General features: G+C 48.7%; 1 protein-coding gene across 1 annotated transcript in view; it reads left to right on the top strand.

The window, feature by feature from the left end:
* Window positions 1-25878, top strand: part of DPYSL2 (dihydropyrimidinase like 2) — a 42356-nt gene that overhangs the window by 7784 nt on the left and 8694 nt on the right. The window contains exons 4-11 of the mRNA XM_082298380.1: window positions 14175-14339; window positions 15130-15191; window positions 16263-16343; window positions 17226-17294; window positions 21256-21376; window positions 24534-24690; window positions 24850-24991; window positions 25179-25349. Coding sequence (XP_082154506.1) covers window positions 14175-14339; window positions 15130-15191; window positions 16263-16343; window positions 17226-17294; window positions 21256-21376; window positions 24534-24690; window positions 24850-24991; window positions 25179-25349 — 968 coding nt within the window. The remainder of the gene's footprint in view (window positions 1-14174; window positions 14340-15129; window positions 15192-16262; window positions 16344-17225; window positions 17295-21255; window positions 21377-24533; window positions 24691-24849; window positions 24992-25178; window positions 25350-25878) is intronic.

Consider the following 25878-nt stretch of genomic DNA (forward strand, 5'->3'; position numbering starts at 1 on the left):
GCACCAGGAGAGATTTATCCTGGTGGGAAACAGATGTAGCTCCATTCCAGGGCTTCCCAGCCCATCAGGAAAAAGGGGCTGGGGGTGATGGTCCAAATCTGCTCTTTTGTCTCTCTGTCACTTGCTTTCCTGAGCCCTCCTTAGGTTGCTCCACTCAGGAGTTAGGGCTGATTTATTTTTCTGCTGGCTCCCCTGAGGCCATCTGAGCAGGAATTCCAGCTATGATCCTTCTGTCTCTCCCTTCTGCAGTGCCAAAGGCTCCAGCTGACTTTGTTAGCAGAGGAACAAACAGAGTTGGTTTTGCCTGAAATTACGTACTGTGATATCTTTGTTTTTCTGCAGTGACAATTTGCATGGTCCTTTTCTCTGTCCCCACCGTAAAGCAGTGTTGGTGTGGGTATGTCAGCTGAACAGCCCTCCCTGTGGGTTTTAGGATAACGTTGCTCCAGGAAAAAAACTTGGATTCTCGCCCTTTTGAAATGTCAGAATGCAGTGTTTGGGCATTAAGTTGAAAGGAGAATTCCAGAACACTCCACAGAGAATTTTGAAGGAGAGAGGAGTATTAGATGTGCTCCAACCTCTTCTGGTCGCTTCCCTAAACTCCCCTGTATTCCGTGCAAAGAGAACAGTCCTCCCAGAGTTTTGGAAAAGGGCACTGTCGGAAGTTGCCCTTTACAAGAGGCTAAAATTTTGGTGAGCTAAAAGTGGCGTTTTTCATAGAATCACAGAATATCCTGAGTTGGAAGGGACCCCCAAGGATCATCAAAGTCCAATGCCTGCACAAGACACCCTATTTTTCCCAACTTGAGCTAGGTTAATACCCCAGGATATAACCCAGTCCCTGGAGCTGTTAGAGGGGGAAGAATCCCTGCTAGGAACAGAGTGGCCTCTCGGAGCCTGGTGATGGTTTGGTTGCTGATTAACTGTGATGAGTGAAATCCCCATCAAACTCAGTGGAAAAACTCCCCCTGATGTGAGCAGGGGCAGGATTGCCTCTCTCTGCTGCCAGCCCTGCAGGAGGGTTGAAGAAGTTAAGCTCTGTGTATTTACTGGCTCTCTGATCCCCGAGCCTGTTTAATGTCCCAGTGAGAACTTCATCCATCCAGGCCTGCTTCCACACACATTTGAGCCCCTCCTCCCAGACTCTGCTTCTTCCCTGGTATCTGCTGTCCTTGGGTGAAATCTCTGGCTGACATTGCCTCTGTTGACTCAGTCAACCACTGTTGTAATCAAAGAGAGAAATTACAGTGAGAGAAATTATAGCTTTTTCTGGCCTGGTGGCTTGGAAGCCAGCAGCCTTTTGAACTCGAGCAGCAGTTATCCTAATGACATGGGGAGGGAAGGCTGGGGAGGGAGGCCTGTGTATCTTGGGAGGTTCAGGAGATGAAGGGGAGCTTCACATGGGCTGCTGTTGGCTCCCTAATTCCTGACCCTGCTGCTAAAGAGCTCCTGTGGGCAGCATGGCAGTGATTTGAGCTGCCCAGCCACAATCAAACTCACAGTGAGGTGACACCAGGACTCCCAGGTCATCCTGAATATCACCTCCTTGCTGGAAGGAGATGTTTCCAGTCAGAAATGATTCCTCTCCTCTTGGGTTTTGATCTGAGTGTGACAGAGAATGGAGCTGCCCCAAAGGAGATCAGAGTCTCTGATAGTCTCAGCTTAAAGTGGGCTTTAGACAAGGTGAGGGTGTGGGGTGGTATTAAAACCCACCAGTGGAGATTAGATCATATTCTACCTGGCTGGGTGCATTTATTTTATATTATCAGGGTTAGTCCTGTGCTGGTCTAGAGTGTAAATGATGAAAGGAGGAGGAGGGAAGCAGAGACAGAAGGAGGTGACAGCAGTGATCAGGCAGGGACTTGTGGCTGAGCTGGAATTATAAAACCAAGTGTTTTGCATCCAAGAGCAGCGACCACAGAGCTGCAGTGTCTCCCCAAGTCCCTGGCTGTGTGTACACAGCACTGCATTGTTCCACAGGAACCAGCCCGTTTTGTTTCTCTTTGCACCCAGAGATGAAAGAGGAACTGTGTGCTGGGAGCAGCCCTGCAGACAGGCTGCCCTGGCTCTGGAGCTTGTTTCTCTTTCTGGCAGTGGTTCTTCTGCCCCAAAGAAGTGTTTAATTCTCTAGAAACGCAGTGAGAATGTCCACAGATTATTGGGGATTTCTATGGGTGGGAATCCTGGCTCTCTGTGACTGGAATAGGAGTGCAGAGTCCCTCCTGCCCTGTCCCTCCTCTCCCCAGCTTCCTTTGGTCCTTTTTACACCCCCAAAACCAGCCTTGGCCCTGATTCACTCTAAATCTCTTTGCTTCACCAGCTCCCAGCTTCCTGCTGCTGTGTTTGTGCCTTTCATTCAGGGCAGGCTTAAAATCCTTAATGAGAAAGTGGGGCTGTAAGCAGAGCTGGGCAGTTCCCTGGTGTGAGCTCCTCTTCCCGAGCTTTTAAACCCCTCTAAGTCCATTAGGCTCTGCCTGCAGAGGGTTGTGCAGCCTGTGTCCTGGGGCTTGCTCTGCTCCCAGCATCCCAGCAGTGCTGGATGGGATCCCCCATTGTTCTGCTGGGGATTCCAGCAGGGGCTCCCAGGGATCTGCCAAGCCCTTGATGTCCCTTGCCAGAGAGCACAGGAGGAAACAGCTGTGCAGACCTCAGATGTGTTGTGTGTTTCTGTGTGTTCTGAGGGGGGGTTTTTTGACCCTTTGGGCTGCAGCTATTGTTTGCCACCTCTCTCTGCTGGGAGAACAGGCTCCTGTGAGGAGCAGGCCCCTGTGAGGAGCACACAAGGATTCGGGAGCTGGGTGGCTGTGCCTGGGGTGATGCAGGAGGTCTGTGGGGTGGTGAGGTGTTTAACCCTGGCTGTCACATACTCAGCTGGGCCATCGTCCTGCCTCAGTGCTGAAAGGTGAAATCACTGGCCCTGGTGTTGGGCTGGAGCCCTGTGAAACCTCTGCAGTCCAGCCTGGCTTGTTTTTGAGTCAATCGGGAGATTTTTCTCGATTTTCCCACCTTTTCCTTCCCCAGAGCTGCTGGGGATCCTGCCCCTTGTTCCTCTGCCATCCTTCTGCCTCCTCTGCCATCCTTCTGCCTCATGGCAGCACGGATTTTTTAAAGAGCAGGTGAGGGGTCCCTTTCTCTGTTTTGCCCCATTCTGCTCCAGCCCCTCCCTGTGCAGGAAGGAGGGGATGGAGGCAATTGCACATGTGCTGGAGCCTGGTTTAGTTCTGAACACACGAGTGCTGGAGTGGCAGCAGCTCTGACAGTGCAGATGTGGCTGACCTATATTTTTCCGTGCGTCCAAAAAGAGGGATTTATTTCAGGAGAAATTAACCCATGTTGTCTGTTGATGCAATAGCACTTAATGCCTCTTACTCTCTTTAATGCTGGGGCTCAGCGGTGCTGCTTTCCCACTGTGTGGGGAAGAGTTCTTTTGTTTGAAGAGCTGCTTTTAAGTGCTTTTCTTAGAGAATCAGAATGGTTTGGGTTGAAAGGGACCTTAAAGATCATCTTGTTCCAACCTCTGCCATGGGCAGGGCACCTTCCACTATCCCAGGTTGTTCCAAGCCCTGTCCAGCCTGTCCTTAAACACTTCCAGGGATGGGGAACCTGAGCCAGGGCCTTACCAGCCTTATAATAAAGAATTTCTTCCTAATATTTCATTTAAACCTGCCTTCCTTCAGCTTAAGGCTACCTCCCTTGTCCTATGACTACATGCCCTTGTTAAAAGTCCCCAAAATCCCCAAATTCTTGCTTTCTGTGTCCAGTGCTCCCATCCCCAAGTTCCAGGCCTTAGAGATGACACAAAAGAGAAGTAAAGAGCTAGTGGATCTCTCTGATGTGCTGTGTCTCACCCAGCCACTTACATCAGTGGAAAATGTACATGATGTTTTCAAGGGTGCAGTTGTAAAAACTGGCTCCTCCAGGTCTGCTGTGGAGGGAAAAAAAAATCTTTAAAACTAAATTATTCACCTTGCTTCATATAACATCGTTAGCTGCCTGTGATAGGTTTTCAGGGCATGTGTGTTAAACCTTGCTAGATAAAGTCTATTAATCACCTTCAAGCCTTGACAAGGTCTTCAAAGAAGCAGCAGAAAATAGTGCCTCCAGCTCTTTTCTCTGCCTGTTTTTCTGAGCAGGGAATTTTTGTCTCCCTACCAGTGTTCAACCCCTTGGCTGCTTTTGCCTTCCTGTGAGCTTGACTCAGCAGAAAATGCCCTGGTCAGGCAGGACCTTTCAGCTCTCCACGTTGGGAATTAGCTCTGTGTGCCATGGGAGGAATGCAAGTGGAGCCTGAAAGAAGCAAAGGCTGAAGCCAACTGCAGGATTCCCCAGTCGGGATGGATTTGGAGTGCTGTCTGTGGAATGGGATTTGATGTCTTCGATCAGCAGAGCCTCTTTTCCCTCTTTCCTTCAGCCCCTGTGCCTTCAGAGCTCATAGATCCCATCTGTTTCTTAGAAACCAGATTTTTTTTTTTTTAAATCTTTCTGGTGAGAGGGAGAAATGTTTGAGGAATACAAATGAGCTCCTCCTGTCTGGCACACTTCTGTCACACTCAGGAGTTGCCAGTTGTTACCAGCTTGGGGCTGTGCTTGCATCTTTTCACAGCCCTCACTCCCATGGAAGCCCTGTGCATTTGCAGGGAACGCAGGGCTGGACATTTAGGAGTTAAGGCTTCTGGGAGAACTCTTTTTTCCCCTTGGTTCACTGCAGTTGGTGTTGGTACTGCCTTTGCAACAATGGGAATGTCATTCCATTTCTCCGTGCTGGTTGCTGGCTGTCCATAATGGGAGGTGGCTTTGTTGCTGAGGGGTTGTGGCTTTAATTCAAATTAATTAAGCTCACCTAGAGCCTCATATCATAAGTAAAAAGTGATTATTTTTATGAAGAGCTGTCTGAGAAGCTGATGTGGGCAACACGAAGGAAGGAGATAATCCCTGTCCCTCCCACTTGTCATCTGCAGATCCTGAGGAAAGTGCTTTTGGCTTCCTATTTTAAGTATCAGAAGGAACTTTTCGACTTCACATACGAATATTAACTGGGAAATGCTTTGGTTGGTTTTCTGAACCCACCAGAAAGGGCTCAGCTTCTGGAAGCTTCCCTTTCGGCCACTTCTCTGGGTGTGTTTGCACCAGATTGCTTTTGTCCCTAGAAGCAGCTACATATGTGCAGCGTGGATATTTTTGGAATCTGGGGGACTCACTGGTGGTGTTTTACATATGAATGAAGTTCCCTGGCGCAGCCTCCAGGCAGCAGGAGCTGGGAAGGAGTTCCTGGAGAACCCTCCCAAATTATGGCACAGCACTGAGTTGGTGCAGAGAAGGGGGGAAGCTCCCAAGCTGCAACACACTGAGGGGTTTGTGCTCCCAAACTGGGGTTCTTCATGGGGCTGGCAAGATTCCAGGCTCCTTGAAAAGCCAGGCAGGGCCAGTTCAGCAGCCAGGGGCTGTGTTACAGGATCTCTGTTCCAATATCCCGATATTGCTTAAAAAAATCTCTCTTTCTGGAGTGGGTGTCAGTTAATGATACTTCCCAGCAGGCTTTTCTTTACTTCAGATTAGATTTCTCGGGATTAGTATCAGTGTCCCAAGAGAAGAGTTCAGCTACTGATGGGCTTTACAAAGGACTTTTCAGCCTGATGGGCAGAGGCTTTTTTCCCACCGTGAATGGAAAAAGTTTTGGAAAGCCTTCATAGCACAGCTGAAAAAAATGCAGATGTGCAGGGTGTTCTTAGAAGTAGAATAAGGCCATGGAACCAGGACCAGAGTTCAGGTCTCTGAACCAGTCAGTCCTTCTGCCATACAAGCACTCTATAATAAAGGGAAGGGTGGCCACTGCATGGAACAACTCCCACTGAGCTCTCCTGCTTAGATCCAGGGGCAATTCCAGCTGTTCCTGGAATCCCAGAATGGTTTGGGTTGGAAGGGACCTTAAACCCCATCCAGTCCCACCCCCTGCCATGGGCAGGGACAGCTCCCACTATCCCAGGTTGCTCCAAGCCCTGTCCAGCCTGTCCTTGTGCCAGGGCCTCCCCACCCTTATAGTAAAGAGTTTCCTTCTAATACCATGTTTGAGACAGGAAATTAAGCTGAGGTGTAGAAAGCAACGGTTGCCCCTAAAAACGGGGTGCATGGAAAAAACAAAAGTCAGATCTTGTGTGTAGGAGTTTCCCAAACCAGTTTGCCACAGGCTGGGTGTCTCTCTTTGGGTGGGCCCAGGAGTGGTGCTTTGTGCCCCAAACCTTGGATTGTTCACAGATCTAGGAAGACACCAGACAGCTTGTGAGGCCAGGCTGGGCTGGCTCAAAGCTGGAGGAGGAAGTTCAGCAGCTGGGGAACATGCCATAGCAGTCTCTGTTTAAACTGGGGATAATCTAGTTAGGACCTCCTACAGGTTAATGGTTTCAGCAAGCACAAGAGCTGATTTGCAGGCAGTATCAGTGCCACAAAGTGGAGAGGACACCTGCAGATGGGCAGCTGCAGTCAGGAAATTGCTGTTTGAATTATCTTATCTTATTCTTATGTTTGAAGAGCTGCTTTTAAGTGCTTTTCTTAGAGAATCAGAATGGTTTGGGTTGGAAGGGACCTAAAAGATCATCTTGTTCCACCCCCTGCCATGGGCAGGGCACCTTCCACTATTCCAGGTTGTTCCAAGCCCTGTCCTTTGGTAGAAAACAGGTTCTGCTGCCCCTCCACGCCACATCCCAGCACATTTTCTCTATAAACACGAGAATGTTTAGGTCTGATTCAGCCCTCACTTCCATACCTGCAGCTGTGTGTGACAGTTGTCAGTGGTTTGAGTGGGAACAGGATGGGGACTCCCGGTGTCGTGGCAGAAGTGGCAGTGGTTTGGTGGTGATGGGTGACAACTTCTTCCTCAGAACATGATGTCACCTTGTCACAGACATGAGGAGAGGAAGTGTCTGCTCCTCATCCAGCCATGGGAGATGTTTATTTGACAAATACAGGGTTTTTCTTTTCCCCATTTCTCTCACAGGCTGTAGTAATAAAAAGTGCTTGTATAGAATCAGAGGTCTTCATATTTAGTTTATTTTTGCAGGGGGGGAAAACCCAACTTTTCTAATCCCAAACACACAAAGCCCTCTCAAAACCATCACAAATTTCCATTGTAAAAACTGGCATTCTGCAGTCACATTCCTCTTTATGTGCAACACTCCTGAGACAAGTCCAGGCCATGAAATTGAAGTGAGGAGCCAAAACTTGGTGATAACAATGCAAATCCAGAACTGTTCCAGCTTCCCAGTGAGTGGAAAAAGCCTGAGGGGCGGGACACATCTCCAGTGACCTGAGAGGGACAGAGCTGGCTCACGGCAAGTGATCTTTTGTCCTCCTGTGTCTGATCCAGCTCTTGCCCCTTGGACGTGTTGTTAATTCCTGTGTTTTGTCTTGACTTGAAATCCATGGCTACAAACGGAGGTTTTTCTCCATCCCAGTCCCTCAAGGTTTACAGACCAATTCATATGGAAGCCTTTGAAGTCCTGTGTGCTCTTGTCATGGCCTTCAAGTGTGGAGTAATGCCTAAAAGAAAGAATAAATCTTGGAACCACTTAAATGTCTCTTTTGAACTTGGTTCCCCCCCCTCTCTGCCATGGTGACCTCCTGAGATACAAAAAATGCACAATAAACCTGTACTGGGAAGAGATGGAGCCTTTTTTTTTGATCTGACCTTAATAAGCTGCCATTCCAGCTGCAGGGGAAGGTTATTAATTATTGTTGAATTCTTTATGTTTGGGTCCAGCTGGCCTCAAATTGTTAATTGTATTTTGGATGTAATCAGCCAAAAGGACAAGAGAAATGTCTGTATAACATCAGTGAGGGAATAAGAGAATGTTGCAGTCTGAAAATGTAATCAGTGGAGCACGGATGTGTCTGATTCTTCTGAGCCTGGCCCAGCTTCTGATTTCTCTGCATCAGGTCTCATAAACTGGATCTGAACTGACAGAAAACAACATGTGATGTCATTTAGACTGCCTTTTCTACGAGTTTGGCAGGCATGTACAGGAGAACAGTCCTTGGGTAGCTGTATTAGCACCATAAATGCTGTTCTGTGCAGGGCTGTAACTCTTCAGAATAATCTCTTTATTCTGGTGTCATTTCTTGGGGGGGAAACAAGAATAAAATACTGTGGGAATAAATCCACACAAATACACAGAGCTAAAATCTGGTTGCCAGAGCCAGGATGTGAAGAAAATCCTTCATTTGATATCTCATCAGCTGAGGTGCATCAGATCCATGGAGCAGTTCCCTTCAAAGCAATTTTGTCACTGTCTTTCCTTTTCCCAGATCAAACCCATGGAGAGTGTGGTTTAGAGGAAGAATTGGGATGGAATCAGAAGGTAGGAGGTGTGAGGCCCTTCTGGATGACTTGATTTGGGATTTTGAGCTCAGAGAAGGGCTGAGGTCTCTCTAGCCTGGATGGGTGCAGGGCTGCTGAGCTGGAAATTGGGGTTTAATACTTAAATCAGAATTTTTGCTGCTGAAAGGTTTGACTTTGGAATAGCTTTGTTACTGGATGAGGCACATAAATTGTTGACACATAAAAGGGTCTACATAAAGATAGAAGGAATTGTGATATTTCACCAGTTGAGAATTTGAAGCCACTGGATCAAATAAGGTCTGTGATTATGGGATAATCTTCTGTGGGTCAGTTGAGGGCCTGACTTTCAGTTCATGGAGATTGATTTTATTCCTCTTGCTTTCACAGAATTACTCCCAGTTCACACCAGTGCTAGGAGAATATTCCTGCAGCACAGCCTGACAACTCCAGACTTCTAAGCAGGGAGCTGTGCAGTTACCAGGGCTGAATTTAATTACAACCTCTCAATAAATGGCTTGTGACAGAATGTACAACTCAATAAATTCACCAGATTTCATCACATGCAGTTGCTGTGGGGATTAAGTAGTATTAAACAGGCAGATGTGTTTATAGTGATCAAGCTGCTATTTAAAGTTTTGGGTAGGGGAGATCTGCCTGCTAACAGTTAAGCTTTAATGTTAAGGCTTTTCACCTTATAAACTCCTCTTAAACAATAGGCACATTTAATGCTGGTAGGAGCAGGAAATAATGTGTAAAACTGCAGTTTATAATAGCAACTGGAACCCTGAATACATGGTTTTTATTACATACACAATTTTTGTATCATCTGACCCTAATTCATGTTTATATTGTCCATTTCAAACAGTTTTTCTCCTTCCTGGTAGTGGCATTCATTAGCTGAAGCCCCAAAAAAATTTTCATGCACACTTTGCATGACACTTAATTAAAGCAGTTGAAAAAAATCCTTTCCAGGGGAAAGCTGGAAGCAAGGGCTATTAATAGAAGCTCCACGAAGGGGTTGTTTGCAAGCCAAGGCCTGCTCAGCTGAGGCAGGATGCAAAAAAGAAAAAAAAAAGTGCATGCCACAATGCCAGGAAGCTATAAAACCCGTTAACCCCCACCTATGAGCACATCCATCCCAAAAGCAGAGCTTTGTTTTCAAGGAGAGGCAAAGAGCTGGATCCAGCGTTCCCTCTGAAGCAATAATTTCTCTGGATCTTAGCAAGGGGTCAAAAATATAAAGGCATTGCTCTTTTTTTTTTAATTTGAGAGAGATTCCAAGTGTCAGAAAGAGATTATATGGGTTTTTTTCTGGCTCTGGTCTCGGAGCATCTTGCAGGCTGTTGGGTAATTCCCCAGCCTTCTGATGAAGACAAGGAGATAGTTTAGGCCAGCCTTAACTGTGGTTCAGCTTTTAGGCTGCCCTTTGTGGTTGGACTTGATCTGTGTGGGTCCCTTCCAGCTCAGGGTATTCCATGATTCTGTGAATTGTGTAAAGAAGCAGTAGGAATGATCTGAGCTTCAAAATTACTTGTGTGTGTATGGGATTGTGCTGGGATCTGATCTTAGTACAGGTTTTATGTTAAGATATGATAAGAACGTGTTAATAATTGGTGATGCTAGCACTCTATAAAGTGCTGCCAGCACTTCTACCCTGTGTAGATTTTCCCATACTTACGTTAAAACAACACTGCTTTATTTTCCCCATCCTTGGAACATTTCATCCATTCCCCTAAGTTTTTGCCTTCCATTTCACGCTCAAATCTCTCCCCACCACCATCCAACCAGTTTGGCTCATGAGATACAGAATATTCCAGCGTGGCTGGATGCCAGCTCTGGTGCAGGGGAGCCACATGGATCACCCAGTGTTGCTGTCTCACTTCAGCTCGTTGTGTGCCTTTAATCCTGAGCCGATTAATCTCGCCGAGGAGGAGCGAGGAATCCTGAGCTGAGCCAGGCAAGCAGGAAAACAGCCCTGGCTGGTGGTGGGTGGCAGCTGGAACAGCAGGAAGCAGGAGCAGATGCACCTTGTAAGCCGTGTGTAATGACAGGAGAGCCAAACCAGGCATGGGAAGGGTAATTAAGAGTCTGGGTGATTAGGGCTGGAGCATGTGGGTCCGCAGGTGCTCAAATCCCACTGCCCTCAGAGGGAGGTGAGTGCTTGGGTTGTCTGGGAGAAAGATAGACTGTCTAGGCTTTTTGGAATCCTGCCAGCGTTTTAACAAGGGAAAAAACGAGATTCTTTGTAATGTATAGAATAGTTTTTCTTACAGTTGTTTTTAAGAAGTTCCTTTGCTGGTGTAACAGCCTTGTTTGCTCTCAGCCCTGGGCTGCTGCATTTTGGGTTAAAAGATAAATCTACAGAATGTTTTCTGCTCATAGTTGAGAAACCACTGTAACCCTGAGCTTGGCTTTGCCCTGTGCCTTGCTGAGAGTGTGTTAAATAAAGAGAAACATCAGGATTTGGCCTGAATTTCACTCAGATTCAGGGAGCCACTACAAGGCCCACTAACTCTTTAATTCCTTCTTTGAAGATTTCATCACTGATGAAGTGATTCTTAAATTATCTTTTCCTTCTCTGTTTTTTTTCCTCTCCGTTTTTTTTTTTTTTTTTTTCTGTGTCTGGAACAAGCTTTGAGTTTAAAAATGAGCTGACAACTTCCTTCTCAGACCTCAAGCAGCTGAATTCATTTGCACAGCAAAAAAAAAAATTAACAACAGGAAGAAAACATCTGGGCTGGGGAGCATGACCAGATCAAGGCTGTGGTGGTGGAGGGAATAAAGGGGTGACAACAGCCTGTGTCACAACAGTTTGTCCTGAGTGTGCCCTGCAGGCGTGGGGCCACTCCAGGGATTGAACATTCCTGGTTCCGGCTGTGATGGAAGGAAAGATGGGGCAGTGGGATGGGATCTCCAGGGAGAAGGAGCTCTGTGGGGTCAGCACAGCACTGCTTTTCCCATGGGAAGCCTCCTGGGAATTCTCCATGGAGGGATTTGCTGTGAGCTGGGGTGGGTCAGCCCTTGTGTCTGTGGTCCTGGGGCAGATCATCCCCAGGGGTAATCCTGGGAGCCTGGGGCTGTGGGAATGAGGTGGGATGGAGCCTCCATCAGCTGCATGTGCTGCTGAAAGGGACCTGAAAGAAAAAGATTTCTGTTTTACTCTGAGCTCTTGAGCTGTGCCTGAGGGCTGGAAGAAGCTTCTGTGAGCTGCGTGTGGGTGATTCCTGGCCGTGCCAACAGGCAGGAGCAGTTCCAGAGCTCAGTCCTTTTAAGAACAGATGAAGAGTCAGCCTTGACTCCTCTCCTTTCCTGGATCTGGGCTCATTTTTACTTATTTAGTCCCCCCAAAACCCCACCCTTGCATGAAGGGATGTAGGCCATGATCTTGCAATGTGTTTGGCCCCTCCCATTGTACAGAGGATGGAAGACTCAAGGAGACTTTGCCATTTGTGTCTGAATTGCCTCCAGACCAGGATTTGGGATTACACCTACCTTCTCCACGCCTTTCGTGCAGCATGCGCTGCTCCTGCTGCCTGCACAGCTTCCATCCTGTCCCAGGGTCAGGTACAGGACCCCAGCTCTTGGGCCCCTCTCCAGGGATGTCCCTGTCACTGTGACTATCCCTTGCTGTGCTCTGCTGGGTCCTTTCTCTTTGGACCAGTTCAGTTGCAGGATGTGAAGGCTGTTGCTTACCTCGCACGCTCAGGCTGCCTTCCTGCTGAGTTCTTCATGTGGATGTGGGGAAGCGGTGCTTCGCTGGTGTTTGCCTGGCAGAGCTGCTGTGGAGAGAAAGTGTGCTGTGTTTTGAGGGGGCTGCAGGGTGATTTGGCTCTCAGGGAGCTCAGGGGAGCTGCCACAGGAGATATTCCCAACCCCTGGAGTTGGCTTCCCTGCACATTTGCACCACCGCCCTCATCCCTGACCCTTATTGCAGGGTTTGGCTTTGTCAGAGAGCTGATAGAGCTCCCTTACCCCTCATCTCACTGCCCCCACAAACTCCCCTTAGTCATCCTTGGGCAGTGCATGAAGTGAGCTGGTGATAAAGCCATTCCTGGGGGCTCCAGAGCCATTCCTGGGGCTCAGTGCTGGGCTCTGAGGACTCCGTGTTAACCCCTTGGAGCCCTCAGGGGGATTTCCCAGTGCCCACAAGCCATCCATCATCTTGGGGCTGACAGAGCTCTGAGGGCACCTTTAGTCTTGAGTGGAGATGGATTTATTCCTGTGATGGGTTAGAGATTAAATGGGCTTTTTTTTTGGCTTTTTAATTAGCCATTTGTGTAAATGTGGGCTTTCTCCATGTCCCATTGGAAAAGCAAAGGGAATGCTATTTTTCTCCTTGTTGCTCATTCTACTTAAGCTAAAGATTAACTTTGGCAGAGCGACAGGGGCTCTGTACTGGCCAAGAAGCAATTCAGGCTGGAAGTTAGCGGAAGGTTTCTGACCACTAGGGAGAAGCAGATCATGGAAAAGAAATGGGATGATTTTTTAACAAAGCAGGTCAGTTTATTGTCTGGTTATATTTGGTCTGCTTTTCCCAATGGTGGTGAAAAGCGCATCCTTGATGTGGTGCCAGACAGGAGGCAAATTTCCAAGTTTTCACTCCTAGCATGGATTTCTGTGATGGGCAGGGAGGGAGCAGAGACAGAGACTACCAGTCACTCCTGGGGCTCCGAGCTGGTCAAAGCTGCAGCTGCACTGCCGAGGCAGTAAGGATGTGCATATCCTTCCCTTGGTGTGATGCTTCCAGGGGAAACGCCTTTTGGAAAAGCACAAATATTCTAAGCTGTCTCCCTTTGCAAAGGGGAGAGGGTGGGCAGAGTTTTGCAGCAGGGATGGTTGTTTTGGCTTTCTGCAGTGTGTGCACAGCTCAGGCAGCTGAGGTGTCTCTGCTGACTCGGGTGGCTGAGGCTCGTGTCTGTTCAGGAGAGCTGGGCTGGCTTTCCCAGTGTGAATCTGGTCCTTTAGGCAGTGCAAAACCATTTATAAATCTTGGCTGCTCTGTCTGCATGGGGGTGAAGCAAAGCTTTGTTCTGCCCTGAGGGTGAGCGGGACCCATGGGCTCTGTCTCTCATCCCAGCTGTGATTTAGAGCAGACCTGATCCTTACCATAAAGTTAAAAATAAACTGCTGGGATTTCACTGCTGATAATTGAAGCAATTTCTGCTTTTTCTGTGTGTTTTAATGTAGAATCAAGCTAGGTCCTCTCCTTCTCCCCAGCAGTGCCTGCCCAGTTTGTGACCCCTGAAATCCCACAGGCTTTTCCTACTCTCACAGTTCAGCACTGGAGATGCTGCCTTGCTTCTTTTGTTTCACTGTGTCTTTTGAAGATCTCAGAGACTCCATGTGCTCAAATTAAAACCAGGAACACTGTACCTTCAGATCCAGGTCCCTTGTGTCACTCTTTGAGGCTGTCCTGCAGTTGCAGCTGCCTGTGAATCCAGTTGCTGCTGGATTTGGTGTGAGGATCAAGCTGAGCAGGTGCCAGAGGCAGTAGGACCTTCTCAGTGTCAGAGAGATCTCTCCAACCACAAATTGTTGGTCCTGCTTCCTCCAGTCCTCTGGTAGGTGCTCCTGGTTGGGATGTGTAGCACCAACAGTTGTAATAAACAGGTTATAGTAACAACTCATTTTCCTTCAGCTGCTGCTCCATAATCGACTTCCCTGGCTGCTTCCCTGGCTGTTTCTGTAGAAACCACTGAGAAATTTCAAATTAGAAATATTTTAAGGGGAAAGAGGGTGCCTTGATTTTGCAGCAGCCTCTGCACAGCTGTGCTTGCTGTCCTGGGTACCCAGGAAAGCTCCTGCATCAGCCATTTACCAGTGTTTTGGTTGTCATTCCCAGTTGACCATGTGGTTCCCGAGCCTGGGACCAGTTTGCTGACGGCGTTCGACCAGTGGCGAGAGTGGGCAGACAGCAAATCCTGCTGTGACTACTCCCTGCATGTGGACATCACTGAGTGGCATAAAGGTGTCCAGGAGGAGATGGAAGCTCTGGTTAAAGATCATGGTAAGATCAGGGAAGCCTTCCCCCTCCTTGTTTTTCAGGATCCCCTGTTTTTTTGGGCTCTCTCTCATGCAGTATTTCACTTTTGTATCCCAATGAAGCTGTTTTGGGCCCATTCTGGCTCTTTGGGAAGATTTGGGCAGTTGGGATTGCAGAGAGCTTAGGGGTTGGGGCACACTGGTGCTGCAGCACTGATTTTCCAGAGGTGAATCTCCTGCTTTTCCTGTGCAGAGCAGCTCCTGTGTCCAGTGGAGGCCCTTTGGCTTCATCAGTGCCCTTGGTGATACCTGCAGCCACTAAAGTGCTGTAAACAAGGGAAGTATCAGCCCCAGGAGAAACAACCCAGCTCTGGCTGCTAAAAGTGGAGAGCTGAGTAAAATGACCTCATAAGTTTTCCCCCTCTTTAATTTCCTTGGCGTTTCATCCTCAGGCTGGAGTAATTTTCCATCCTGTTTGCAGTTTCAAAACCCAGCATTTTATGTGCCCTAATGGGAGCTTCCCACATGTGCTGGGTGAGAGTTTTTACTGATTCCAAAAGCTGGAGAGGGAAAGCCAGCTTAGGATCAGTGGGTCAGTTTGGACACATCACAGACACAGATTTCCCATTGTTCTCCCTGGAGGGTGAGGGGGATCAGCCAGCCAGGCCCAGTCTCTGCTTTTGTGTGAGATGCATTTTTGCTTTTATTTTGTTACTCAACCTCTTACAGTGCTGCATCCATGGAATTATTGCTGGGGGGCTGATTTAGGGGCTGTATTCCACGGCTTTACCTGCAACGTGCTCTCTTTCCACCAGGTGTGAACTCCTTCTTGGTGTACATGGCTTTCAAAGATCGCTTTCAGCTCAGTGATTCTCAGGTAGGAAGGAAGGCTTCATGTTCAGTTTGTCACAAAAAAGTGTTTAAATTCAATATCCTGGGATCTGACACACTCTCCCACCTTTATGTGTGTAACAGTACCTAAGATTGGCAACAGCAGCCACAGCTCTGGTTTGAAGATTATATTTTTAATTAAAAATAAAACCCAACCAACAGCAAACCCCGAAAGGCTTGGCTGAGGGAAGCAATGGTAAAACCCTCAGTTTGAGAGGTCTGAGGTTTTATTCCAGCTCCTATGGGGTAGAAGCAGTGGCAGTTCTACGAATTGCTGCTTTATGCCTCTGCACAGGGCAGGACAGGGAGATCCCTGGGGTAATTATTCTGTTTAGAAGCTAAAACTGATCCTGGTCCAGAGGTGGTTTTCAGTGGTAGAATCGCTGGGACCTTAAAAAAGAATTAGTTGCCCTCCCGTTTGCTGTTCTGGTGGGCATGTTTGGGCACATTTGGCTGTTGAGAGGGGCAGTTTATGTTTCTGAAGGTGTGGGAGGAGAGGAATGCCTGGGAGTGTTGGTGTGTGGGTTATCTCTGAGGGCTCTGGAAGCATTTTGATGAGGGACCATTGACGGCGCCAGTTGGGGGTTACTGGACCTGAGACCTCTCAGACTGGTTGCTGGAGTGGGAAATCACACTGCTCCTACCTCCAAATACTGGATTTCCATGGAGAACCTGCCCCCAGCACTCAGAGATAAGGGATGTTTTTCATGCCAGGCACCAGTAAATGAGACATGAAACAGGTACAACTCTTCAAGGCCTTTAAAATCATCCAGCTATGGGGCTTGTGTTGTCGTTTCTTCCTCCTGTGTGGTAAATACTCCAGACCTGCTGCTGGGTAATCCTCCTTTGCCACATCAGCAGCATTCAACTGTAGAACTGGGAAATTCAGTGACAGGCATGAAAACGCCTTGCATCTCTCCAGCAAACCACATCTTACATGGCTTAATGCTTCCCTTCCTCTTTTCCCTCCTGCAAAATTCTGGTTTCTGAGGGGATCTGGAGTGTGGCCTTCCCAACAGGTGTGTTCCTGTTGTGATGTGTGTTGTCTTTCCCCCAGATTTACGAGGTCCTGAGTGTGATCCGGGACATCGGTGCCACAGCCCAAGTGCATGCTGAGAACGGTGACATCATTGCTGAGGTATGGCCTGTTTGTTCTCTGAGTTACTGGCTGCAAAATGCTGGGAGGGGTTTGAATTCTGACTCCTCCTTTGCAAATAGAAAGCCACACAGGCTGTTGAGAGCATGGCATGGCTGTGTGTGACACACGTGGAGGGTGTGAGCAGGGCTGTACAGCAGAATTTATCCCCTTTGACACTGATAAAGCAGGTTTTTGTGGCAGCTTTCAGTTTGGGGTGGATATTGGGCTTCTCTGCCTCTCTCCCCAAAAGTGAAAAGCTGGGTGTGACTGTCACTGTGTGCAACAAAATGTTCTTCAGGAAATAAGAAGAGGGGGAGTGGAAAGGGATGCAGATTCATACAGTACGTGAGGTGCTGATGTTTGGGGTCTGTTTGTCTTTCAAACAGCAGCAAGGGAGAAATGTTAATAATGTATTCAATTTAATCTTATCTCCAGCTCATTTTGTACACTGTGTCTCAAGCACTCAGAAGATTTCTGTGTTCTCTGGCTGGGCAAGAGCCCACCCCAGTCCTTGAGCCCATCTGCAGGATGACTTTTTTCTATGAGATCTCATTTTGCCACATCTTAGAGATGATTTTATAGACACAAATGAGTGCTGAAAGTCGAGGGGCAATGAACCCCGTGTGAAGCAACTCCAAATAAAAGGTTTGCTTGACCTCCTGTGAACAAATCAGCAAGGTTTTATGAGCTCTGATTATTCTCAGCAAGGGGAGTTGGACAGGATTCTCTTGCAGGACCCTTATGCAAAGCCCCCTGTGATTTTTAGCCAGCACAGATGCTCAGGATCTCACTCGTGCCCCTTTTCAACAGCTGTGTGTGCTGCAAGAAAAATGCCCTGTTGCTTTAAACTTCATCCCTGCTCTTTTTTCCTCCCTGCCTTAGGAGCAGCAAAGGATCCTGGAGCTGGGGATCACAGGCCCTGAAGGGCATGTGTTGAGCAGACCTGAAGAGGTGAGAACCCCCCTGCCTTTGCATTTCCTCCACTCTCCAATTTATAGCATCTCTGCATTGCCATCAAGTACTTCATGTAAGGATGAATGTGTCTGGAAAGAGGATTTTTCTGCATTTGGGGTTATGTTGGTGGAATTCTGCCACTGTCTTTTCTAGTCTTTCCAGTCTCTTGGGCTTCTCTCTTGGTCATTGTTTTATCAGACTTCAGTGAATCAGCAGAATTTTTTAATATATGCCCAAATCCTGACGTGGTCTTAGGTACTTCCATAGCTTCCATTACTGTGATATTTGATATTTTGATGAAATTTTACCAGTGGGGTGGGGGTTTTTATACCAAAGGATTAAGTGGTTTGCTGAAGGCACAGAAAATACGTACCAGAGAGGGGAGCTCATGCTCAGGCCTTAGTCCAGCACTTCAGTATAGTTACCCTTCATATTTCCCCATGGATTTCTCCAGGGATGAGCACCCCAATCTCTCCAAGCCTTTGAAATAAATCCCAAAATAGGAAAGAGCCTTAAAACTTTGCCTTTGAGGTTGGTTCCCATTGCATTCTTCACTCCCAGTCCTTCAATGTGTCTAAGCTGGACACCTCACCGTGGCATTCTGGGTTTGTGAGTCCATCTGTTCTGTACAAGCAGCTCTTTTTGTTCCTCCAAGATCCCAGGGCTTTGCTGCCTGCCAGATGTGGCAGCTGGGAGCTGGGGCTGTGAGATCATCCACACGTGCCCCTCATGCTCCCTCTCTATTTCCTCCCCTTGGTTCAGACAAGCAGCATCCAGAGGCATTTCAGTGGGAACATAAATTATTCTGTTGCTTGGGGGAAAAAAAAAATATGCTCCACTTGGACAGTAAGTGAATCCTCACAGAATTTGTGTGTGGCTCCAGGAGCTGGGATCTCTTGCTTCCTGAAATTGTGAGCAAACACTTTGCACTGAGCTTTCCAGTAACCCATCCAATTTGTGTTTTTTTAACATATATTTTGGCCTGCATCGGGAGAGTGGGAACAGATGCTGGTGTGACACTTCAGGGAGTTCAGTTTGGGTTGTTTTCAAAGGAAGGCTGCAGATCCTTAAAGGATCTGGACATCAAACCAGCCAAGCTGTGTCTGGCTGTTCCAGAGTTCATCCTTCATGGAGCAGGAGCTTTAAAGTGTGAGTTGTGTGGTTCCCAGGTGTGGATGGGTTGTTAATCTGTGCAGGACTGTGCTCTGCCTCCGTGCAGGGAGGAAAAAGGCAGCCTGAGGACACGTGGCTGCCGCAGATGAGGCTCAGTGAAGCCTCTCCCTGATGTCACACAGGGCAGCCTCTGTGCAGCTGAGCTCAGCTGTGCTCTGCCCAAGCTTGGGAAGCATTTGGTCCAACATTCTCCTCCTTGAAAGTCATAGGAAACAGAGCAGGAAACGATGTCATCTGGTTCCCTCCCCTCCCTTTCTGCAGCATGGGGGTGACTCTGTGCTTTTAAAAACATCCAGCTCCCCTTGGGATGGCTGGTGATAGAAGCCAGATTCCAAGGGTGGCAGCAAATCCCTAATTCCTGTTGACTTCGGCGGAAGTGGATGTTCGTTGTATCCCTCTGGGGTGCTGTTTACACTAGAATTGGTTTTTTCCTGCTGTCCCTTAGGGAGTGCAGAGCCCATCCTAAGGATGGTTGGCATCTGACTGGAGAGCTCCTTAATTCAGACCTCCATCTACGGCAAACCAGCAGGAGTTGCTGAGCAAGTCTAAAACATTTATTAACTTAAAACTCCCACTCATTTCAGGGAGAATTACATCAGAGTGAAGCATTCAGGGGCTGGCCACGTGTATTTGTGTCTTGGAGTGCACACATCTGAATTCCCAGGCTGGCAGGAGGCTCAAATTGAGGCTTAAGTTTCACTGCTGACTCAGGGGTTTAGCTTTGCTCACGTCTGTCACCTGGGCTGAGCCAAGGTGACAGTGTCCAGTACATTATTCCAGCCAGAAAACAGGGCCTGGATTAAGAAAGCACCATCCCAACTCAGCCTCACCCATCACTTTCTGGAAAACTCTCCCCCTCACAGCTCATTCTGTGATGACTTTTCGGAGTGATCCGTCATTTTTTTTGTTTTTATTTCAGCCACAAAAACGCTGGAAGCACAAGCAGTCCAAGTGCTCCAGGAAATGTCTGTCTTTTTTTTGGTTTGTTTTGTTTTTTTTCCAAGAGAACTGCTGTGCTAGGGCTTCTAATGCATCCTGGTAATTGCAAACATTCCCCTTTGGACTACTCATTGGGTTATTGTTACGTGCCTGTCACCATAGCATCTGGGCACGAGGCAGGAATTCAGCAGCCTTGTTCAGAAAATATTATCCTGCTGCTTCACAGTTGCTCAAAGGCCTTCTGCCCAAAAGTCTGGGGGTGTGTGTTGTTTTATCCCTGCTTTGCCTGCAGGGAAACTGAGGCATGGAGTGGAAACGTGGTTCCCACATGCTGCAGAGGCAGAGCCGTGTACAGACCTGCTCTAGTGGGGAGTTTGCAAAGGGAGGCCACAGCCTGGAAGCTTTGGCCTGTCTGAGTCCTCCCCATGTCTCTCAGAAGGAGAGCTGGGCTTTTCTTGGCTCTTCCTTTCAGCCCCTGTGAGTGCTGCTGGCTGTGACACTTCAGGTCCAACACCCTGGAACAAACCCCTCCCTCACAGCCTTTCCCATTTGTCTGGGGCAGCTGGGCCAGAAAATACCCCTTTGTGAGCATCCCCTGCGTGGGACTGTAACCATTTGGGCCCCAGAGACCACCCTGCTGGCTCTTGGGGGGCTGGTTTGCTGTAAAAATTCCTGGCTGTTGTTTTCCTGGAGCATTCCAGCTGCAAACAGGGCATGGGTGCAAGCAGTGGCTTCGTTGGCACGAGCAGAGCTCTTCAGGACACTTGGACATCAGCCTGGCCACAGTTTCCTAAGCTGGTGGTTCTTTTCTAGGTGGTTCTTTTCCTCCAAGCACATTGCTGGGAGCCAGCAGTCACAGAATCCCAGAGTGGTTTGGGTTTGAAGGGACCTCAAAGCCCACTCAGTCCCACCCCTCCCATGGGCAGGGACACTATCCCAGGCTGCTCCAAGCCCTGTCCAGCCTGGCCCTGGGCACTTGCAGGGATGAGGGAGCCCACAACCTGTCTGGGCAATGTGTTTGGGACAGGTGATGATGATTTGTGGTACTTGGGCTGTGAGCAGTTACTGCAGAGCAGGTTTTCCCAAGTGCTGAGCGTGTGCTAACCTCACCAAGAGTCCGTGGGAGAGGTTCTAGGTGCCTCTCACATTGGAGAATCAGGTGGGAGATTGCTCTGGGTTTGTTCCTGCTGTTGTTTGCTTGGAAAATATCCATGGCATTGCAGGCAGCAGCCACTGTGAGCATCACCCAGCTGTTCAATCTGGATCCTTTGATTAAGACATGTGATCCATAAAATCAGAGTGATGCCTGTCATCCCGAGGCTGCAGTTACAGCGTGACCCTCAGCTTGGCTGAGGTTAATTCTCTGTACACATGCAAGGAAAAGCAGTTGATTTATGGGGTGGTTCACACTCTGTCAGATCCCAAGCCAGAGACTGTAGTGGAGGGTACAATTTAGGAGGCTTGTTTGCAAACGTGGCCTACCAGAGTCTGTGGTGCAGCATCTCCTTTCTGCGTGGGCTGGAGCAGGAGCAGTTTTGTTGAGTCAACATTTAGTTGCTTATTTTTGTCTAGGTTAAAAAAGGGGCTTAATCATTCTGACCCTGAGCACCTGCCTGTTTTAGTTCAGGCAGAGAGGCTCTGAAGCAGCCTGGGAGAAGAGGTGGTAATGAGAGAGGACTGCAGCTTGCAGTCATTTAATTGCTGTGATTACACTGTGCCTTTTCTGGCTCAGAGGTGGGAAATGCCTCGTCACTCTTGGTTTTCTGGGAGGACAGGGTCTGGGACCTCGGAGGGTAACTGGGGTGCTGTGGGGTGTCCCTGACCTGCTGCTGCCTCTGTTCCTCAGGTGGAGGCAGAGGCTGTGAACCGGGCAATAACCATTGCCAACCAGACCAACTGCCCCCTGTACATCACCAAGGTGATGAGCAAAAGTGCTGCTGATGTCATTGCTCAAGCCAGGAAAAAGGGTAAGTTATTTCCTCCTTAGCTCATGCACTTCAGCTCCTGCCAACATCAGCTTCATCCCTACAAGAAAGGTTTCTTTTTCCAGTGTTATTGTCCAGGCTCCTTTTATAAAGGTCCCAAGCAGCTCCTTCTGCCTCATCTCCCACAGACAAGGATTCAGTGGTTGTGTCAGAGCCAGGAGCTGCTTATTTCTGCTCAGCCCTGAACTTGTCTCCTTCACATTCATCCTCCCACACCGAGCCGTGTGCCTCCATGATATCACAGAGGCGTTCATGCTCCTTCCACATAGTGAATCCCCTTGGAGACTGCAGCTGGGTCCTCCTTCCAGCTGCTGTGGTTCTCCCTTGGTGCTTTCTGCTGAGCTTCCTGGGGGTCAGCAGTGTTCCTGACAGAGTTCTTGACTCACAGGCCCTGTTGGATTTAGTTGGAGTAGCCAAAGAGGCCACCAGTTCCAGCTGCCTGCTGTGCTTCTTGCTTGTGGAATAGATGCTCTCCATGTGCTGTAACTCACAGCCTGACCTCCGTGCAGGGATTGGGATCAGCAGGCTGGGTTAGGTTTGGGAATTGCGACTGCTTCTGATAACTCTGCTTGGGGATGCTGCAAGAAGCAAGACTCAGACTTCTGTGGATGCTGCTGCCTATGTCTGTCCTCACTGACTGAGGCTTGTGAGGGAGCTGAGCTGCTGTGAGGGATGCAGAAACTTCCCCCAAGCCCTGCCCCTGCTGCCTGGCCCTCCAAGGATCCAGGGTTGCCCGCAGAGTGAGTGCTGTCTGCTGCTTTATCCTGTGACTAAACCCTTCACTTCTATTTAAAGCTGCTCAGGATGGGTGAGTAACCGGGAGGGATGATTTACCCTCTTCTTTCCTCACAAGGCTTGGATTTAATTTTCTGCAGCCTAAATAAGCCTGGATGGGTATACAAATGACATCACTTTCCATCTGGGTGTTTGGTGTGAGAGGAGCTGATTTCCAGCAAACAGATTGATGTTTGTGCATCGGCTCAGGAGTATTTTGGTCCCGTGATTCCTGTTAAAGGAGTTGGTGAGGAGGACTGATTTCCAAGGTTGTTTGTGGAAGCAGCTGGAGCCGTTTGGGATAAACCTTCCTTTCCCAGCTCTGTCAGAGGGGATTATCCTGGAGGAAGATGCATTGACCCAGCAAAGTGGCTGCATGTTGCATCCCTGCAGAAATGAACTTGGTGTTGTGGTGCAGCTGTATCCTGAGAGCCAGGGAAGCCTCCCTTCCCTTTTCCAGATAAAATACTGAAGGCATGTGCACCACAAAGGTGGAGCATCAACAGGAACACCTTCTTGCTACACTCAGTGTCCTGAGACCACCAGCTGCAAGTGGAGTGGGGCGTTGGGATGAGGGACCACACACTTGGATCACAGAAAGCCATAAAACACAACTTGGCTTGGGTGGATGTTACCCTGCCTGCAAAAGGTGCTGGGATTGTCCCAGATGAATGATCCACAGGGCTCACTTCACTCAGCCTCCTGAGTGAGCCAGAACACGTGGTTTTCATTCAAAGTGCATTTTCTCCTTATTAGGAGAATTTGGGGTATAAATGGTGCCCCATCACTTGGTTCCTTTATTCAAATAACTCAATTTAAATGCTGTGCAGTAACCCAGGAGGGCCACACACACTGGTCTTGCCCTCCCAAACAACAGAGGAAGCATAACCGAAGACTATCCAAGGCGAAAACAAACGAGGATTGATTTGCTAAATGGAAAAGAGCAGACGTTATTTAAAGCCAGATGTTCCCAGTGGCTTTTGTATGGAGGAGACTCTGCAGACTCTGTTGCTGGCAGATCTGGGGCCCGAAAGCATCACTCCCTGCAGAACAATCCCCCCAATGTGCTGGCCCACAAGGGGCCTCCCGTTAATAGGCAGCGTGTGTTTGGCCTTGTTGTGATTTCAGAACCCTATTTGTGGTCAGTGATGTCAGGGAGCCTCTTCCTCTGCTGCTGGAAACCCTCTGGCAAAGGCTGTTCCTGCACCTCCTGTGTCAGCAGGGTCCTGGGAGCAGCATGGAGCCAGTTAATCATCATCCTGCCTCAGCTAGTGGGCTCTTTCCCAGCTGTCTTGAGACCCCAGAGACACAACAGTAGCTCTGAATACAGTGAAAGAAATGTTCTGTCTTTTCACTCTGCATGGTGAGGTGTGAGACCCTGCTGACCAGCTCTGGTTGTCCCTCTCCCCATCATTTCTGACTGAAGTATTTAGGGTTGGCATCTCAGCCACCCACATCTTTGGCAGGCAGATCCAAACCCGTGAAGTGCCTGGGCTGGGGAGGCAGGTGGGTGGGCACAAAGCAGATTTTGGGGAAGTTGCATTTGGTGAGCAGATCCCTGGGACTGCCAGCTTGTGCTGCTTTTGAAGTTGCAGCATCTGCTTGGTGTGCAGATGGTGCTGGTGCGTTCCAGCTTGCAGAGTATCCTGGCCTTAAGGATCTGCTGTCCCTTCATGTGGTTCCAAAAATGTTGATGAGGGGGAAGGATGCACTGGTGGTGAGCGCACTGGACAGCCAGGAGATGCAGTTCCATTTCCCAGTTCTGCCACAGATTTGCTGTGTGCTTCAGAGGGATCACAGGGTTCTCCTGAGCTGTATTTGTGAACCAGGAACTCTGGTATTTCCCCTGTGATGGGCTTTCTTTGTATGCAGAAAATCTTTCTGGTAGGAGTTCTCTCCTACCTGGTCTATGCACAGACCCTGCTCTGAAGCTCTTTAATTCATACTAATTTATAAAAACATGGCAGGCCTGGTTTTTTGGTTTTTTTTTTTTCCTTGCACATCTCTTCTAGATCAAACTGGATCTCCTCACGCCCTTGCACATGCCCTCGGCCTCTTCCACAAAGTTCTTGGCCCGGGGTAAATAAATAATAAAATGACTATAAACAATAAAATGAATCTTTACAGTAACCATTTCAAGGACAATCAGTGCCAACTTCTGCAGTTGTGTGAAGGATTGTGCACATTCTGCTGCTCCCAGCTCTGATCAGTAGCAATATCTTTATTTAATGCTTCAGAGGAAGTACCAGGCAGCCCTGCAGTGTGTGTCCTTTCCCAGGAGGATGCTTTCTGCCAGGAAGCCAGGCTGGAAGTGCACATTCCTTGGTGCTTACAGAGGGTTTGTGTGTGTGTCCCTGTCCCACAGGCACCGTGGTGTATGGAGAGCCCATCACAGCCAGCCTGGGCACCGATGGATCCCATTACTGGAGCAAGAACTGGGCAAAGGCCGCAGCTTTTGTTACATCCCCACCACTGAGTCCTGACCCGACCACTCCTGATTTTCTCAACTCACTACTGTCCTGGTGAGTAGAGCTCTCTGTGTTCAAACAGTGTGGGATTCATCATGAGAACATGGGTGATAAAATAAGGGGTGTTGCTGCCAGCAAGCAAAAAGCTGTTTTACTTTCAGGAACAAACCTGTGACAACAAAATACTTCAAATCCCTTTTGTTTCTTTTCCAGTGGAGACCTCCAAGTGACTGGCAGTGCCCACTGCACCTTCAACACTGCTCAGAAAGCTGTTGGGAAGGACAACTTCACCCTGATCCCTGAAGGAACCAATGGCACTGAGGAGAGGATGTCCATCATCTGGGATAAGGCTGTGGTAGGTCACACGTGTCACGGGTTTAGGTTTCAGCTGGACATTCAGAGGGGAAGGAGCTGCAGGAATGTGTTATTTTCTTGCCACGGTCCTTCCACTTGGGGTTTTTACCCCTGTGAGATCCTTGGGAATCTGCTGTGCTGCCAGCTCTTCGCTGGCTCACGCAGTGACTCCTGTGGTGTCCCCTCAGGTGACTGGCAAGATGGACGAGAACCAGTTTGTGGCTGTGACCAGCACAAACGCAGCCAAAATCTTCAACCTGTACCCGCGGAAGGGCCGCATTGCCGTGGGCTCGGACGCCGACCTGGTGATCTGGGATCCCGACAGCGTCAAGACAATCTCTGCCAAGACTCACAACATAGTAAGGATGTTCCCTACCATTTCCTACTTCCTTTCCTGCTCTCTTCCTCAGTGCCAGGCTGTGCTGCCAGCAACGGGAGCTTGTGACAACTCAGGGCTTGTTTTCCCTGTGCCTGAAGCCTTTTCTGGTCTCACACTCTGGAGCTCAGCTGTGTGAGCAGGATGAGTCCATCTGAAGTCATGTGGATTCCCCTCAGAGCAGGGAGTGTGTCTGCTGTTCCTCAGTGTTGGGTGCTTGGATCTGAGCACACAGAAAGCTCTTGAAATCCTCTAAAATACCAAAAGGCCTCTTAGGGGACAGTGTGTTGTTTATGACATCCAGGCTTGCCAGTGGTGGGAATGGGAACTGCCCCTTTTCACTGAAGCTTTATCAGTGGACACTTTTGCTGGAAATCTGGCCCAGATCCAGGGTCTGAGTGGATTTACACCACCAACTGATCTGGCACATGTGTGTGGAGTCAGGATTTTCCTGGTGATCATCCCCACATTAGGGGGCACAGGGCAGCACCCAAAGCAACCAGAGCTTCCCC

The sequence above is a fragment of the Coloeus monedula genome, assembly GCF_965178545.1.
Source record: "Coloeus monedula genome assembly, chromosome: 28".
Taxonomy (NCBI): Eukaryota; Metazoa; Chordata; class Aves; order Passeriformes; family Corvidae; genus Coloeus; species Coloeus monedula.